This window comes from Schistocerca cancellata, chromosome 6 (assembly GCF_023864275.1).
Source record: "Schistocerca cancellata isolate TAMUIC-IGC-003103 chromosome 6, iqSchCanc2.1, whole genome shotgun sequence".
NCBI lineage: Eukaryota > Metazoa > Arthropoda > Insecta > Orthoptera > Acrididae > Schistocerca > Schistocerca cancellata.
Window position 1 is genome coordinate 677,119,304 of NC_064631.1, and position 17,970 is coordinate 677,137,273.

At 39.9% G+C, this 17,970-nt stretch overlaps 1 protein-coding gene across 5 annotated transcripts in view; it reads right to left on the reverse strand.

Moving 5' to 3' along the window:
• Positions 1–17,970, reverse strand: part of LOC126088129 (alpha-N-acetylglucosaminidase) — a 377,251-nt gene that overhangs the window by 244,845 nt on the left and 114,436 nt on the right. For all 5 annotated transcript variants that reach the window (XM_049906245.1, XM_049906244.1, XM_049906242.1 and 2 more), the window contains exon 10: positions 14,632–14,781. In XM_049906245.1, the coding sequence (XP_049762202.1) occupies positions 14,632–14,781 (150 nt within the window). The remainder of the gene's footprint in view (positions 1–14,631; positions 14,782–17,970) is intronic.

Sequence of the window (17,970 nt, forward strand, 5' to 3'; positions counted from 1 at the left end):
ATCTGGCCAAGAACCTGAGAAAATTCTGGTCCTATGTAAAATCGCTAACCAGGTCTAAGGCTTACATCCAGTCACTCATTGACCAGTCTGGTGTGGCAGTTGAAGACGGCAAAATGAGAGCAGAAGTTTTAAACTTCACATATAAGACATCGTTCACACAGGAGAATCTTACAAATGTAATATCATTTGACCATTGAACATACTCCTGTATGGACGATGTATTAATAACCACCCCTGGTGCAGAGAAACAGCTGAAAGAGTTGAAAACAAATAAGTCACCAGGTCCATATGGACTCCCAATTCGATTTTACAAAGAGTACTCTACAGCAGTGGTACCTTACTTAGCTTGCATTTATAACCAGTCTCTCATACAGCACTAAGACCCAAGTGGCTGGAAAAAAGCACAGGTGACTTCTGTGTACAAGAAGGGTAAAATAACATATCCACAAAATTACGAATCAATATGCCTAACATTAGTTCGCTGCAGAATCCTTGAACGTGTTCTCAGTTCGAATGTAATAAGAAAGCATTGCTTGTGCAAAACTCAGCTCATCCTTTTCTCGCATGATACACTCCAAATTATGGATGAAAGTTATTCCATATTTCTAGATTTCCAGAAAGCATTTGAAACAGTGCCCCACTGCAGCCTGTTAGTGAAGCTACAAGCATATGCAATAGGTTCCCAGGTATGCAAGTGGCTTGAAGGCTTCTTAAGTAATACAGGGTGTATATGTGGACAAGGACAAAAAATTCTCGGATTTCCCAGTTAAAAATACACTTTCTCCCGGGTGAAAACATATTTTTTCCATGTTAAGTGACAGTATATTTTCCCTCGGAACTGCAAAACTTCTTTGAATGGTTATGGTTTTTTACACGGGCGTAGAATTTTCCAACACTTTAGAAAACGAAACCCAGGGAAATGGACGCGTTTTGGATATCTTTGATGTGCAGCAACATGTACGCTGCATATTTTCATCTTACGATAGAATACATTGGAATTCCACCAAAAACTGCATGTTACTTTACGAATCATTGAAATCGATATTGTGAGGCACTTTACGTGATCTCGCCAGCTGATGACAATGGATATTCCAGAGCATAGGACACGTGATGTAGTCAGCCAACAGCAACATCACTGTTAAGTAGCACGAACACACAACAATGAAAGTTAATAGTTTAAATTAGTATATATAGTGTTGCTACAAGAAAAGCAAAGCTTTCAAATATAACACTGGTCTCCAAGGTTAATAAGCTCCAAGAGAAGCTAGGCTTTCGTATATAATGTTGATCTTTTTTGTGCATGTTACACTTTAAGATATATCACACAAATGTGCCAGTAAAATTTTTAGTGATGACGTAAATGTCTGATCTTCAGGGTTCAAAATTCTTCTAAATGGTTTTTCATCAAAGAGTTCATATTTGAATGAGAGTCAAACACTCTGTGATTTAAGAAATTCATTGTACATTCTCGCACATAGTTCAACTTATGTAAAAGGATATTTACTTTGAAAGTAACGGTTTTCAAACCACCATTCGCAATATTTTCCCGCAACCTGTTAGAAATAGGTTCATTTCAGCAGTTGCCATAGAGAGCACAGGTAACGTGCGACACTGCACTTGTGCAGCTACCATGACGTAGGAAGCCCGTATGTACGTACGTGTAAAGCATTGAAAGATCATACATTATGTCATAAAAGAAACAAGACATCAAAGGATACTCCAAGAGCATCGGAATTTCGTAAACCATACTAAAATGTGCACATTTAAAGTGCATACTTAAAGTGCGCATTCGTATGTCCAGATTCCCAATGAAGTAGACCTCGACCTGATATTAAGCTTTTCAGTGTGGTTTTCAGGATGCAAATTTTCTTGGAGCAGATGAAAACGTGCACTTGAAAGTCAGCGAAAAGTTGAAACTAGCCAGTACTGTGGAATTAAGCATTTCGTTTCAAATACATTGACTGCCTCTGGGAAAAGGTCCCGTATTTGCTCGAATCCAAGCCGCACTTTTTTTCCGGTTTTTGTAATCCAAATAACCGCCTGCGGCTTAGAATCGAGTGCAAAGTAAGCGGAAGTTCTGAAAAATGTTGGTAGGTGCCGCCACAACCAACTTCTGCCATCGAATAAATGTAGCACTACACAGGCATGCTTTGCAGGCACAAAGATAAATACTGGCGCCAAACCCTGTGCATCAGTAAATAAATTTAAAAAAAGGTGGAAGACGAGCTTTTTTCTCCGCCTCAAGTTTCGACCACTGCATTTTCATACATTATCCAACGAAGTAAATACAAATTCCGTATTGTCCATCTTCGAATGTAGCAGCATTTCAATGTACTACGAAAATCCGACTGGCAAGACTGTTTGCTTGTTTGGGATTTGTTAATATGGTGAACTCTACGTTCTGAATTTTTTCCTACTCGTGAGAAGAGATGGTTCTTTATAGGAACTTTTATGAATTGTGAATCGCATGCAGTATTCTCTTCACCATAAGAATAATATGAATGTAAACATTTTGCCATGTATTCTTTCATGTTTGCTGCTAATTCATTTAAATCCTGTCTGTCTAATAAACTACGAAACTAGAGTGAGACAACAGCAAATGTGGAAGAATATACATATCATGTCATGTTTATATTCGTATTATTCTTATGCCTAATAGTGATACAGTCAGAAATGAAGCACGGCAATTGACTAGATTTTTAGATCTAAGATGACTCTAATTTCAGTGCAGAATGTAATGTACTAAAGAGGCATCTGCAAAGATTTTCAAACTGAGAAAAATTTTCGCTAAACTCGCGTTCAGAACATCTTCTATCATACGCTGTCTATTATTTGTTTCTTGTTGATCATTATCAAAGAAAGCAGCAGTGTAAGTAACAACAAATAACAGTCTCTTGCCATTGTTTTGCTAATGAGACGATTCCTCTCTCTTTTTAAAATTGTAAGCGGCAGTAGTGTGCACAAAAGCAAGCCATGCCACGAGCGGCAACAGGTCGTAAACACTCATTATCAGAATGCGACAAACAATGCATGTCACAGTACAGTAATGCATTTTCAGCTTAGAGTGACATAAACACCTATAACAAAGAGAACGACACTTATTAGATCAAAGAAAAATAAGCAATCAATTCAAACCAGACGAAGTACACCAAAAAGGATGAGTACCCGTATAAATACGGACGGAGCACCTGACGAATAGCAATGGCTACCTGGTAAAGCTTGAACTGTTAAGATTACAACTCGAACCAAACTACTGTAGCTGTATCGTCATTCATTCGACCTAAACTTGTGTCTCACATTACAATGGACCAACTTTGTTTCGATTTGGAGGTGCGGCCTAAAACTTTTCTCTCCCGTTGAATTTCGAGTCTCAAATTTCAGGTGCGGCTTAGATTCTGGAAATTTTTTTTCTTTCATTTCGAGTCTCATTTTTCAGGTGCGGCTTAGATTCAAGTGCAGCTTAGATTCAAGTAAATACGGTAATAAAAGTCAAATTTCTTTCGCAGACAGACAAAAATAACTTCATTGTTCTGCAAGGCGATTAATGCTTGACTGTCAGAAATGTGGAAATAAAATAAAATCTGAAAGTAATAAAATATTTTATCCTTCTGTAATTATGTGAATGTATTTTAATTCACTTGATAGCTCCAGGCCACAGATATCCGTTTTGTTTTCATTTGACGCGAGAATAATCACTAAATGTACACAAGGGTCACGTGGAGACTACCCACTGTAACTCAGACTGCTCTGCGCATCAGCTTTGGATCTACAATATTTGCTAACCAGGTCAATACTAAAACAATCAAATTTTCAAAAATATGTTCATCCTGTAGCGCACATCTTTCTGAAAAGTCCGATATATAAAACATATGTGTTCGAAGAAATGTAAGAGATGTTATTTGGTCTCAAGTGTGCCAAAGTGCAGTGCCAACATTTTCTAAATGTTGTGGATATAGTAGGATCCAGGTGTTCATTAGAAGATGCTAGGCTGTTAATGGAAGAGGCCATACCTATGCAATTTGATACAATTGAAATCTCACCCACTTCTCCCTCTGAAATTAAGAAAATAATAAACTTGCTTAAAAGCAAAAACTCACATGGAATTGATGGCATTTCCAGCAAAATACTAAAAGCTTGTTCTCAACAGATAAGTAAGATTCTCAGCCACCTGTGTAATAGCTCTCTGGAACAGGGCATTTTCCCTGATAGACTGAAATATGCTATTGTTATACCTTTGCATAAAAAGGGGGATAGATCTGATGTCAACAATTACCGTCCAATCTCCCTTCTAACAGCTTTATCCAAAATTTTTGAGAAAGTAATGTATTCAAGAGTAGCTTCACATATCTGTAAAAATGAAGTACTAACAAAATGTCAGTTTGGTTTCCAGAAAGGTTTTTCAACAGAAAATGCCATATATGCTTTCACCAGTCAAATTTTGAATGATCTGAATAACCGAAAACCACCCATTGGGATTTTTTGTGATCTCTCAAAGGCTTTTGAGTGTGTAAATCATGAAATTCTGCTAGACAAGCTCAAGTATTGTGGCATGAGTGGGACAGTGCACAAATGGTTTAATTCGTACCTAACTGGAAGAGTGCAGAAAGTTGAAATAAGTAGTTCTCGTAACATGCAAAGATCAGCACATTCCTCAAACTGGGGAACTATCAAGAATGGGGTTCCACAAGGGTCAGTCTTGGGTCCTTTGTTGTTCTTATTATATATTAATGACTTGCCATTCTATATTCATGAAGAGGCAAAGTTAGTTCTCTTTGCTGATGATACAAGTATAGTAATCACACCTGAGAAACAAGAATTATCTGATGAAATTGTCAATACTGTCTTTCAGAAAATTACTAAGTGGTTCCTTGTAAACGGACTCTCACTGAATTTTGATAAGACACAGTACATACAGTTCCGTACAGTGAATGGTATGACGCCATTAATAAATATAGACCTTAATCAGAAGCATATAGCTAAGGTAGAATGTTCCAAATTTTTAGGTATGTCCATTGATGAGAGATTAAATTGGAAGAAACACATTGATGATCTGCTGAAACGTGTGAGTTCAGCTACTTATGCAATAAGGGTCATTGCAAATTTTGGTGATAAACATCTTAGTAAATTAGCTTACTACGCCTATTTTCACTCATTGCTTTCATATGGCATCATATTTTGGGGTAATTCATCACTGAAGAATAAAGTATTTATTGCACAAAAGCGTGTAATCAGAATAATAGCTGGAGTCCACCCAAGATCATCCTGCAGACATTTATTTAAGGATCTAGGGATATTCACAGTAGCTTCTCAGTATATATACTCTCTTATGAAATTTGTTATTAACAACCAAACCCAATTCAAAAGTAATAGCAGTGTGCATAACTACAATACTAGGAGAAAGGACGATCTTCACTATTCAAGATTAAATCTAACTTTGGCACAGAAAGTGGTGAATTATACTGGCACTAAAGTCTTTGGTCACTTACCAAATAGTATCAAAAGTCTGACAGATAACCAACAAGTATTTAAGAAGAAATTAAAAGAATTTCTGAATGACAACTCCTTCTACTCCATAGAGGAATTTTTAGATATAAATTAAGAAAAAAAAATTATTAAAAAATAAAAAAAATAAAAATTAAAAATAAAGAAAAATAAAAAAACACACAAAAAATAAAGTTGTTATATTCACTTAAGTATGTTGTTAAATTAACCTAATTATGTCATGTATTGGAAAATTCGACTCGTTCCACATCATTACGAAATATCGTATTCATGATCCATGGAACTAGTATTAATCTAATCTAATCTAATCTTCATAAAGCAGTCTTCTATCGCATGTCACTGTATTTCGCTCTGTGGAATTAAACGTGTATATTTTGTAATGGATGCCATCAAACTATATTCAGGACAGTGGAAACTGAAATGTCCTGTGGTGCCTCTCCTGCTCCCAGTCGGCCGATCTGACAGCTTGCCCCTTCTTTAAAAAATAAATAAATAAATAAATAAATAAAATAAAATAAAAAATAAAAAAAATCTCGCAGTTAATAGCAGATGGGGTTATTTGCAATCATGAGAACAAGAACTCTTCAGAAAATCTGCACTCTTTATTGCCTATTAGGTAATAACTTGCTGTTATGTGTGTCATAAAATTAAATATAGGATACATAAAACCAATAAAGACAAGAGACAAGCAAGAAAGTACACATTTCTTCAATCTAAATGATTAATGGAAAATCTCATGTAAAGATGTGAAACAAACACTAAAGAGATAGAGGGGCTGGCCAGTACGTATCTGCTCCAGTGACGAATCCCTCAACAATTACACCAATAACCTGACCAGTGCTTTCCTCTCCCGCAACTATCCTGCAGACCTTGTCCACAAACAGATCTCCCGGGCAATACATTCCTCCCCGTCCAACAACAATGTTCCTACCCCCAGACCACACAGAAGCATCCCCCTTGTCACCCAATATTATCCTGGCCTCGAATACATCAACAAATTACTCCGCCAGGGATATGACTTTCTCAAGTCAACCCCTGAAATGAGATCATCCCTTGACAAAATTCTCCCCACACCACCCAGAGTTGCCTTTCGTCGCCCCCCTAACCTCCGTAACATCCTTGTTAAACCCTACAATATTCCCAGACTACCTTCTCTACCCAGCGGTTCCTACCCCTGTAACCGACCCCGCTGCAAAACCTGCCCCATGCAGCCCCCCACAACCACCTACTCCAGCCCCGCTACTGGTAAAACATACACAATTCAAGGCAGGGCCACATGTGAAACTACACATGTCATTTATCAGCTGACATGCCTGCACTGCACAGCCTTTTACATCGGTATGACAACAACTAAACTGGCTGAGGGCATGAACGGACACAGACGAACTGTCCGCCTAGGAGATGTCCAATACCCAGTAGCGGAGTACGCCCTCCAGCATTATTCTAGGGACCTCGGAACCTGCTACACCGTATGTGCCATTTGGCTTCTCCCACCCAACACCAGTCCCTCTGAACTGCGGAGATGGGAACTTGCACTCCAACACATCCTTTCATCCCGCCATCCCCCTGGACTGAACCTACGTTAAACAACCTCACTCCCATTTACTCTTCAGTCTTCTCCTCTTTCCCTTTCCTCTTTAGCCATTCACGCATCTTTTCATCCTACATAGTTGTGTTCATCTTTATACTATATACCTCTTTACTTCTGTATGCATCCTCTTTGGTTTGAAGCTGGCACAGTACTTACAGTAGAATATCTTTGGCTTCCCTCTGACAACCATGCCTCCATCCTTGCTACCCTCCCTGTTTTCCTTTTCCTTTCCCTGTTGCTTCATAACCTGGGTTGTGAGTAACTAAATCCACTTTCCCTTCTTCCCTTTCTATCCCCTCTCTCCTCCCTGATGAAGGAACATTTATTCCGAAAGCTAGGAACGTAAATTTTCGGTTCTGTTTTTTGTGTATCTATCGGCTGTACTGAGCTGAGGTAAGTACTGGCCAGCCCCTCTATCTCTTTGTTAGTGTTTGTTTCACATTTCTTCAATCGTTAGTTCCTAGCATTTTTTTCTCTCTAAGCTTGTTACAGCTTTACATGGCGTGCTTTCCTTTCTGCGAAAGAATCTATTACCTCATCAAAGTTCGTCAAACATTTTGCTACATGAAAAATCGAAATGTCGTTATCTAATACAGAAAAAGCTATTAATACAAATAATACCCAAGACTGGTATGGTTTCTCGATCTGATTACGTCTATTTTGTCACTGTCTGCTAAATAAAATAAAATAGGCCTTTCTAATATTGCAGAAATTTTGTAACACACGCCAAATAAACGAGACTGTTTTGGCACAAATGATCATTTTTATGACACGACAGAATATAATTCACGAAGTACCAATATCAAATGCCTATTAGGCCTTTTTATATAAATTTGGAATCGTCTTATTCTTCCATAATTTGTGTGATGTCCTCATTTCTTCTCCTTCCTCGTTCTAACAAACAATCTTGTAATCATCAATACTGTAGCTATTCCTGCCATTGTCAAAATTTGTTTGCCGATTAACTTCACTAACTCTGCCAGAATCACAGGTTTAGTTATCCCGCGAGTATTCTCCGGTTAGGCGTTTTAAATGTCCGTAGACACGTTTTCCATGTTACTTCCAGAATAGAACTTAAGCGGCTGCTAGCCAGGGACTGTACAACTGGCCCTTACTTGTGTAGCGATATGGCCAAAAATTTTCTGTGAAAATTTCATTTTCTTGGATACACCGAGAAGATAATACGTAATCTTTCTCACCTGTTATTCCTGTTAGTCATTTATTTCCATTCTGGTAGTCTGAATATATGGATTTTGCTAGTAATTTTAACAACACTGGTCATTCGCAAACCCAATCAACCACATAATAAGACAACGATTGGCATTAATCCGTTCGGCTTTATTCCACTCAGCTCGTATAGCCGCATCCCCTTTTGTCTGTGGAAAGTTTATTTCTAGATGCGATGAGGATTCTCCCAAGAGACATCATGTACAGTATGCACGCATTCAAAAATCAACTTATGATTCATTCAGAAATCAACTTAAAATGTGTTCAAAAATGTTCAAAAACCAACAGGTATGCTTTTCAAAATCATATGAATAACCGATAGACCATTTTTTCCCTCGAGAATATGAATTTTGCACCCCCTTCTCCCGGTAGCTCTCTAGCTGCTTGCTGTGACTGCTTGCACAGCCAACAGCCACCTTCCTGTAGCCAGAAGCATGAGAAACTACTATTCAAATGTGACTCAATTGCACATGCACATGAGCCCGCTCGTAACTGCTAAAATGAATCTGATATAAACAGCTGTGACTTCACACTCATCAGAGGCAATTTGTTGTTATTGCATTTCATAGTCTTCCTAAAGTCTTTGACACATTTTGCTATTGGCAGATGCTTGCATGAACACTGTGTGTCATTGTTGTAAATGGCACATTTCCTTTGCAATTTAAGTTATTTTCGTTTTTTTCTCTCGTTTACGTTTTATTGTTCTAGTATTATTCTGCAGTAGCAGGATACAGTAACATTCTTTGTTAGAGTATCGGTTCTTACCAGCCAAAATTACAAAAATTTAACATAAAACTAAAACAATGAAAAATTCCCAGAATTCTAAAAAAATCCTGTGTTTTTCCCGGTTTTCTCCTTGATGAAAAAGTTCCCAGTTTTTCGCGGATCTCCCAGTTGTCCTGGGTCATATACACCCTGTAATAGAACCCAGTACATTGCCCACAATGGTGAGTGTTCATCTGAGACAAGGGTGCCATCAGGAGTGCCTCAGGGAAGTGTGATAGGACTGCTATTATTTTCTAGATACATAAATGATCTGGCGGACAGGGTGGGCATCGATCTGTGGTTGTTTTCTTATGATGCTGTGGTGTACAGTAAAGTGTTGAAGTTGAATGACTGTAACTGTATATAAGATGATTATATATAAAAACAAAGATGAGGTGACTTACCGAACGAAAGCGCTGGCAGGTCGATAGACACACAAACAAACACAAACGTACACACAAAATTCAAGCTTTCGCAACAAACTGTTGCCTCATCAGGAAAGAGGGAAGGAGAGGGGAAGACGAAAGGAAGTGGGTTTTAAGGGAGAGGGTAAGGAGTCATTCCAATCCCGGGAGCGGAAAGACTTACCTTAGGGGGAAAAAAGGACAGGTATACACTCGCACACACGCACATATCCATCCACACATACAGACACAAGCAGACATATTTAAAGACGTCTTTAAATATGTCTGCTTGTGTCTGTATGTGTGGATGGATATGTGCATGTGTGCGAGTGTATACCTGTCCTTTTTTCCCCCTAAGGTAAGTCTTTCCGCTCCCGGGATTGGAATGACTCCTTACCCTCTCCCTTAAAACCCACTTCCTTTCGTCTTCCCCTCTCCTTCCCTCTTTCCTGATGAGGCAACAGTTTGTTGCGAAAGCTTGAATTTTGTGTGTATGTTTGTGTTTGTTTGTGTGTCTATCGACCTGCCAACGCTTTCGTTCGGTAAGTCACCTCATCTTTGTTTTTATATATAATTTTTCCCACGTGGAATGTTTCCTTCTATTATATTGTATATAAGATGACTTAGACAAATTGTCTAGTGAAACAGCAGCTACCTCTAAATGCAGAAACATGTAAGTTAAAGCAGATGAGAAGGAAAACCAAACCTATAATGTTTCAATACAGCATCAAAAGTGTCCAGCTTGACACAGTCATATCCTTTAAATATCTGGGCACAATGTTACCAAGTGATATGAAATGCAATGAGCACATGAAGATTGTGGTAGACAAGGCAAATAGTCAAGTTAGGTTTACTGGGAGAATTTTGGGAAAGTGTGGTTCACCTGTAAAGGACACTGCATACAGGACACCAGGGTGACCTATTCTTGAGTATGGCTTGAATGCTTGGAATCCGTACCAGGTCAGATTAAAGGAAGACACTGGAGCAATTCAGGGGCTAAATTTATTACCAGCAGATTCAAACAACACGCAAGTGTTACGGACATACATCTGAAACTCAAATGGGAATCCCTAGTGGGAAGACAATATTCTTTCCCAGGAACACTATTCAGAAAATTTAGAGAACTGGCATTTAGAGTTGACTACAGAACAAGTCTACTGCTGCCAACAAACATATAAGGTAAGGACTATGAAGATAAGACACAAGAAGTTAGGGCTCACACAGAGGCATACAGATAGTTGTTTTTCCGTTGCTACATTTGCAAGTGGAACAGGACAGAAAATGACTAGAGTGGTACAGGATACGCCCCGACAAGTGCCATATGGTGGGTTGTGGAGTATGTATGTAGATGTAGACAAATATCAAGCTCTGGGAACATAGTTTCAATAGCTTTGGAACAGCCAGTGGCCGTAGTCCCATCTCACAAAGCATTGTGGGCACTGACATCACCCAAATTGAGAAAGTGTGGGTGGTGTTGAGAAATCACTGCAGACTGGAGTTGAGAAATCACTGCAGACAACCGTGTTCTGAGACACCTCACCATCAGGAGGGAAATACCCATAACAGACAGTAAAATTCAGACACCTTCACACAAACAGCCACAGCCTCAAATTTGTATCAAGTGACATGCATTTGCCATAGACAGAGTCCAGGATGTACATACAAATTCAATAGCTACTGATGGTAGATGTTTGCATCACTGGGAACCAAGTTTCCTGGAGGTCAATGCAGAAAGCAGAGGAAACACAGAAGTGAACATGTCACAGCTTAGCCTGGTGTTGGATAAAATCACTACAGTTCTACTGGGGGATCACACTATTTGTATCCTGTGAGAATGTGAGGGGACCAAGGAGGCAGGTCATGCTCCAGGCTCGCCTGCAACCACAGTTGTGAGGATATGGCATCAACACACATCAGTTCTGAAGCAGGTTGTGCAGGGGAATCCAGTGCCACAGGAGTCACCCCGAACTCTGCCCCGGAGCCCAGTGGCATAGGAACTATCAGAACCTCCTTCATCTTGGATGTCTCCATTTTGTACCTTTTCTCCTTGGATGATTTTGACATCCATGAGGAACTGTTTGCCATGGTTTCAGGGACAGAATAGGAAAACGAAGCCCTATGACCAGCAACCCGTGGCTCCTTCAGCCACTGGCTGGTACCCAATTCCGTATCAGCAGAATCTTGGGAGTGTCCTGAGGGACCCCTCCCTGATGAGGGATGCCAGAGAAGGGTGTTTCTTCTCCGGCTGGGGGTTGGGGATTGAAGTCTCCTGTGCATGGGGAGTCAACGATCCCAAAGTGCGTGTGGGGGAAACAATAGGAGGCCAGCTCCCAACCTCCAGGAAACTAAGTCTATGTAAAGGTTTTTAAATTACTGCTACCACTCACTAACTTTGTCAACAATTGTACTACTTATTTATTTAGTGACATGTTTCAAGGGAATTCCTCATATTCAGGCTAAATGACATTACAAAAATAATTTTACAATAAGGTCATACTGATGTTACATAGTCTTTTCATAAATGCTGTAGTTATCTTTGTTCTGTATCGTAGAGGGAGACCAAGAGATGAATACACTAAGCAGATTCAGAAGGATGTAGGTTGCAGTAGGTACTGGGAGATGAAAAAGCTTGCACAGGATAGAGTAGCATGGAGAGCTGCATCAAACCAGTCTCAGGACTGAAGACCACAACAACAACATCTTTGTTCTGTATGACCTTATTGTAAAATAGTTTTTGTAACGCCATTTAGCCTGAAGATAAGGTATTCCCTCGAAACATGTTGCTAAATAAATAAGTAATACAATAGTTGACAAAGTTTGTGACTGGTAGCGGTAAATTAAAAAAACCTTTACATATTTCTTGAGACAGTCACGGTTGAAAAATAGTCAAAATGGCTTCAAACTGAGTCTAGTCGAGCAGCCTTGAGGGCTCAGCATAGAAGAAGCAAAGGGAAAGGGTACTCTTGTTAGAGAGGATGATGTCATCATAGCTGTAGCAAACATCATTGTCGTATGTACAGGATGCTAACAACTGTATTTCTTCTTGGCTTCCTGGTACACAAGTTGCTCAAGAGTCTTGTATGCTTGTATTTTCTTTTCTCTTTGGAATATGGTGCAGTCTGCTGAAGAGGGGGAACGGTGTTCTGCATGGCTGACACAGACAGGGAGAGGGATAACAGGAGCGTTTGAGTGCAACTGACATCTACAATGTCTACAGATGGGGCTGGCATTGCAACTCAAAGACATATGCTCAAATCTCATGCACTTGAAGCACCACATGGAAAGGGGAAAATATGATTTCACAGTGCATCCCAACATCATCACCTTGACATTTTCAGGCAACGAGTCATCTTCAAAGGTGGCGATGAAGGCCCCAGTGTCAACCCTACTGTCCCTTGACCTTCTCTGGACACAATGGGGAAAATGCGCACCCCATCATTCCAAATTGGCATGTAACTTGTAACTGGTCTGTAAAAGGAGGTCACAGTGGGAAACGATACCCTATGCCCCATTGAGACTGTTATGGAGAGTGATAGTTATAAGAATGTCACATATCTTATCAAAGGCCTGCAACGCTGAAAACTAAGTATTGCTGGGAGTATTTCTCCCCATTTCTTGGTTCTATGTTCATCCCACAGCGCACCCAGGGAAGGAAACATTGTGGAATCATATCTCTCCACATTGTATTAATCCTTTCCTTCCAAAGAGATTGCTGGGGCCATGTGGCCATCAACAGAATAAAGTTTAAGCCAATTCATTTCAAAGTCATCCACCTTGGTACCACCGATTACCCCCACGGGCACCAACCTGCCACAGCAATGGCTATCTGGAGCATTGCCCGGATTCCCCATGCCCCAGCAACGACAGACACATACTTCTTGGCATAAATAGGGAGTTTTCAGCACAGGCACCAATAGTCCGATACTTCCGTGGTTTGGGGGGGCTACCACCATGCAACCATCCCTCCACCCCTCCAACAGGATGTCTACCGTGTTGGGTTTTGGGTGTATCATTTTTGCCAGAAAGGCAGCTGGCAAAGATAGAAAAGCACAAAGCTGGAAATGTAAATTTCATTGGGTGAACTTTCCTGCATGATCCACACTACTGCAAAATTTGGAAGAGGAATGGTTGATCAAACTCAACAACGAGAACCACATGGTGAAGGATGAAAAGCTGCAGAACATGCCAGAAGCTGTATAATGTGCCAGAAGAGAGAGAGAGAGAGACTACTGTAATCTTGCCCACCAAATACTTATTAAATAGAGACAATTACCAAAAAACTGAGAGAGAGAGAGAGAGAGAGAGAGAGAGAGAGAGAGAGCAATATTGTCATCCCTCGACAACAGTGACGTGTGTGTGTGTGTGTGTGTGTGTGTGTGTGTGTGTGTGTGTGTGTGAGGGGGGGGGGGGGGGGGGGTGCTTTCTTAAGAAGTCTGAAAGTTAAGCAATTTTCCATTTCTTCTTCATACCTCTTGTATTATGTGGGGACCAGGCTATCCACGTTTACATATTATCATTCAGATAATTTCATTTCTTTATAACGTTTGTTATTTTAATAACCCATGCAGGTTATCAACAGATTAATGAAATATTTCTACTACTTATCCACTGATTATTGCAGAAAAATTAAATTTTAATACCTCATTAATGTCAAGTTCATCACACAGGGGGTATTAACTCAAATGGACAGGGATGAGGCAATTTAGCCATAGCCACATTAAAGAAACCACTCCAGTATTTTTCCCAAATGATTCAGGAAAACTACATCATCTAAATCAAGCCAGATGGTGTTTCAAACCTTGCTAATCCTGAACTCATGACTAATACCTTAACAACTACACTGTCTCGTTTCACAGTCACAGCAACTGTGAAATACTAAGAAGAGGACTTTTGCATGTGGAAAAGTTCTGTTCTGCACAATTAAGATGGAATGTATAATCGGCTAATGCAGGTAGATGAATACAGCAGTTTAAATCCAAATAAATTCCCATGGTGAATATGATCTAAGAATCTCATCATAATGTGATAAGACATAGTTATTAAAATTACAAAATATTGCACAAAATAACGCACAAAATAATGCTACTGATTTCTAATCACCCAGTTGCTTTTTAAAAGGTACTGGCCATCATTGTTACTTACACGGTTAACATTTTCAATAGCACCATAGAGACCCAGGGTGCCACCAAAATTATGCAGCATGCACCAAATAAATGGCTGACCAAAATACGAATCCAGTTCTTCGTAATGTGGACTGAGTTCAGACTGTAAGTCCAGTACAATCATACGACCCTAAAACGGAAGATACAAAGAATTATATTACACATCACTCATTCAATACAGGGCTATAACATAAGAAAATGCTGTTTGTCAAATTATTAGTACAGGAAGAAAGCTCCAGTGAAGATTAATGAATGTGTCTGATAAACAATAAACAAGTATTAGTGGGTGAACAGCAGTTACTAAGTATAGCTGGGAAAGTAAATCCTTTTCCAAAAGCAGCAACTTACATATTATTGTATAAAATTCTCATTTATATACAGGAAATACTTCCCGAACAAAAAGAGAATATGTTACTGTTTTGATTGCAGAAGAGTTTGGTATTCGTTCAAATATCAGAAAAAGTGTGTAGTATAAACTAGGTTTCAGGTATAAACTACAAGAAAGACATCAACAAAACAATGTTCATTGCCCCTGAACTTGCTTAATATATTCTTATGCATGACAACTACATAAATGCTGTTATATCTAAGACATGAATGAATAAGGGGAAAAAAAAGTTTGCATGTGTGATAAAGAACGAAATACTGACGTATTTCTTGATTTCCATTTTGTCCTGTGCTGCTGTCTCAATCCACTTTTCTGACAGCTTTGTGACTTAATCTTAGAACTGTCTTGCCCATACAAAACCTTCTTCTGTTTTCCAAGGTAAATGGACCTGTGTCTTTCAAAGCTACTGTTTGTATCATCTTCTGTTTGTGACTGTGTCTTCTTGAAGATTTGTCTTCTTGACATGACAGTCACTTCCTCATGTACACTTCTACAACTCTAAGCTTTCCACTAATAAAGGATTCTCTGTTTGGCAAGAAACTTCTCAATGGTTCACACTCTCAGATATTAACAATAACTCACTGATATTTCAGGCACAACAGAAATCACAGTTTTGATGTTCAATGATGATGTAAAACTCAGCTTGCTCAGTTCATTCATAAAATCCAGAAGGCTTTAAATAGTAGGGACCAGGTTGATTCTGTGTTTATTGCCATCTGGCAAGTGTTCAGTACACATTCATACAGTCACAAGGTAAACAAAATACTTGCTTATAGAATACCGAGACAGATATGTGAACTGAAGACTTCCTCTCAAATAGAACTCATCACATCATTCTTACCATACAGACATCATCAGAAATGAAAATACACACATCAAATAAAGTTTTCCATCACCTCGGTTCCGAGAGCTCCGGAACCTGTACAGAAAATTGGAAAAAGAGATCAACATAAACATCATTTCCGCCCGTTTTATTGCTCATGAAAACCACACATTGCATGTTGCACCACCATACAGCGAGACCTTCAGAGGTGGTGGTCCAGAATGCTGTACACACCGGTACCTCTAAGACCCAGTAGCACGTCCTCTTGCACTGATGCATGCCTGTATTCCTCACGGCATACTATCCACAAGTTCATCAATGCACTGTTGGTCCAGACTGTCCCATCCCTCAACGGCGATTCAGCGTAGATCCGTCAGAGCGGTTGATGGGTCACATCGTTCATAAACAGCCCTTTTCAATCTACCCCAGGCATGTTCAACAGAGTTCATGTCTGGAGAGCTTGCTGACCACTTTAGTAGAAGCATGTCGTTATCCTAAAGGAAGTCATTCACAAGATACGCACAATGGGGGCACGAATTGTCATCCATGGAGACGAATGCCTTGCCAATATGCTTCCGATATGGCTGCACTATCGGTTGAAGGATGGTATTTACATATTGTACAGCCATTATGGTGCCTTCCATGACCACCAGCGGTATACGTCAGCCCCACATAATGCCACCCCAAAACAGCAGGTAATCTCCACTTTGGTGCACTCGCTGGACAGTGTGTCTAAGGCGTTCAGCCTGACCAGGTTGCCTGCAAACACGTCTCCGACGATTGTCTGGTTGAAGGCATATTCGACACTCATCGGTGAAGAGAACTTTGTAGTGATTCGAGAATTTCTGTGTAAATTCTGGAACCACTCAGCCTTCTACCGTCTCAAACACACGATATTCTGGATATGAGTGAGGGTGGTAGAATCCTACCTTCTGCACGTCACATGTTTGTGTGTGCAGATTTAAAATCAGTCACGGGAAGAGAGTAGAAACAGCGGACGAATGGCACCAACAAGTACCTCTTGGGCAATCCATAAATGGTTTAGTGAATGTGTAAGAAGAACCATGGAGTTTATATGCAGCTCTGTGCTTATTGTGTCATTGACTACTGTTATTAAAACAAGGACAGTTGAAAAAGAACTCTTAAAAACTCTTGACATAACGTTGCCATAGGCAAGACTTATTTTCTGATTCATGTTAAGAGAAGTTATGGTATCTAAGCCAACTTTCTTTTAATTGTAACCCAATTTGTTTCTGACGTTCTGCTGTACAAAAAACTTACAGGAAGTTACATATTTATGTGGAAAGTGTGAGTTTTATTGTGTATGGAGGTCAAATACATCGTTAATTGACAAAAAGTAAAGTTTGTATGTCTACTTATTTCATTAAGTAGAAAGAACCTAAAAATCCCTGTACCTAGCGTTAGTCGACGGAGAAGAAGTCAAGAGGGTTTCCAGCAGCCGGCTAGCCAGTAAAGAAGAGTGGCTGCAAGTTCCAAGTTTAAGTCACCACATAAAGAAGTGGAAGGTGGTTTTGGGGAATAATCCGATATAATGCAGATTCACATTCACACTTTAAGTCTTTAGAATGTTAGAACATGATGCCAATCCTGAGCGGTCCATTCGGCATATTGTTGGGCCCATCTGTACCACGCTGCATGGTGTCATGGTTGCAAAGATGGACTTTGTCATGGACGTCGGGAGTGAAATTACGCATCATGCAGGCTATTGCACACAGTTTGAGTCATAACACGACGTCCTGTGGCTGCACGAAAAGCATTATTCAACACCGTGGCATTGCTGTCAGGGTTCCTCCGAGCCATAATCCATAGGTAGCAGTCACCCACTGCAGTAGTAGCCATTGGGCATGTCACTGACAGTTCCTGTCTCTCTATGTCTCCTCCACGTTTGAACAACATCGATTTGGTTCACTCCGAGATGCCTGGACACTTCCCTTGCTGAGAGCCCTTTCTGGCACAAAGTAACAATGTGGACGCGATCGAACTGCAGTATTAACTGTCTACGCATGGTTGAACTTCAGACAACACGAGCCAATTACCTTCTTCCTGGTGGAATGACTGGTACTGATCGGCTGTTGGATCCCCTGCGT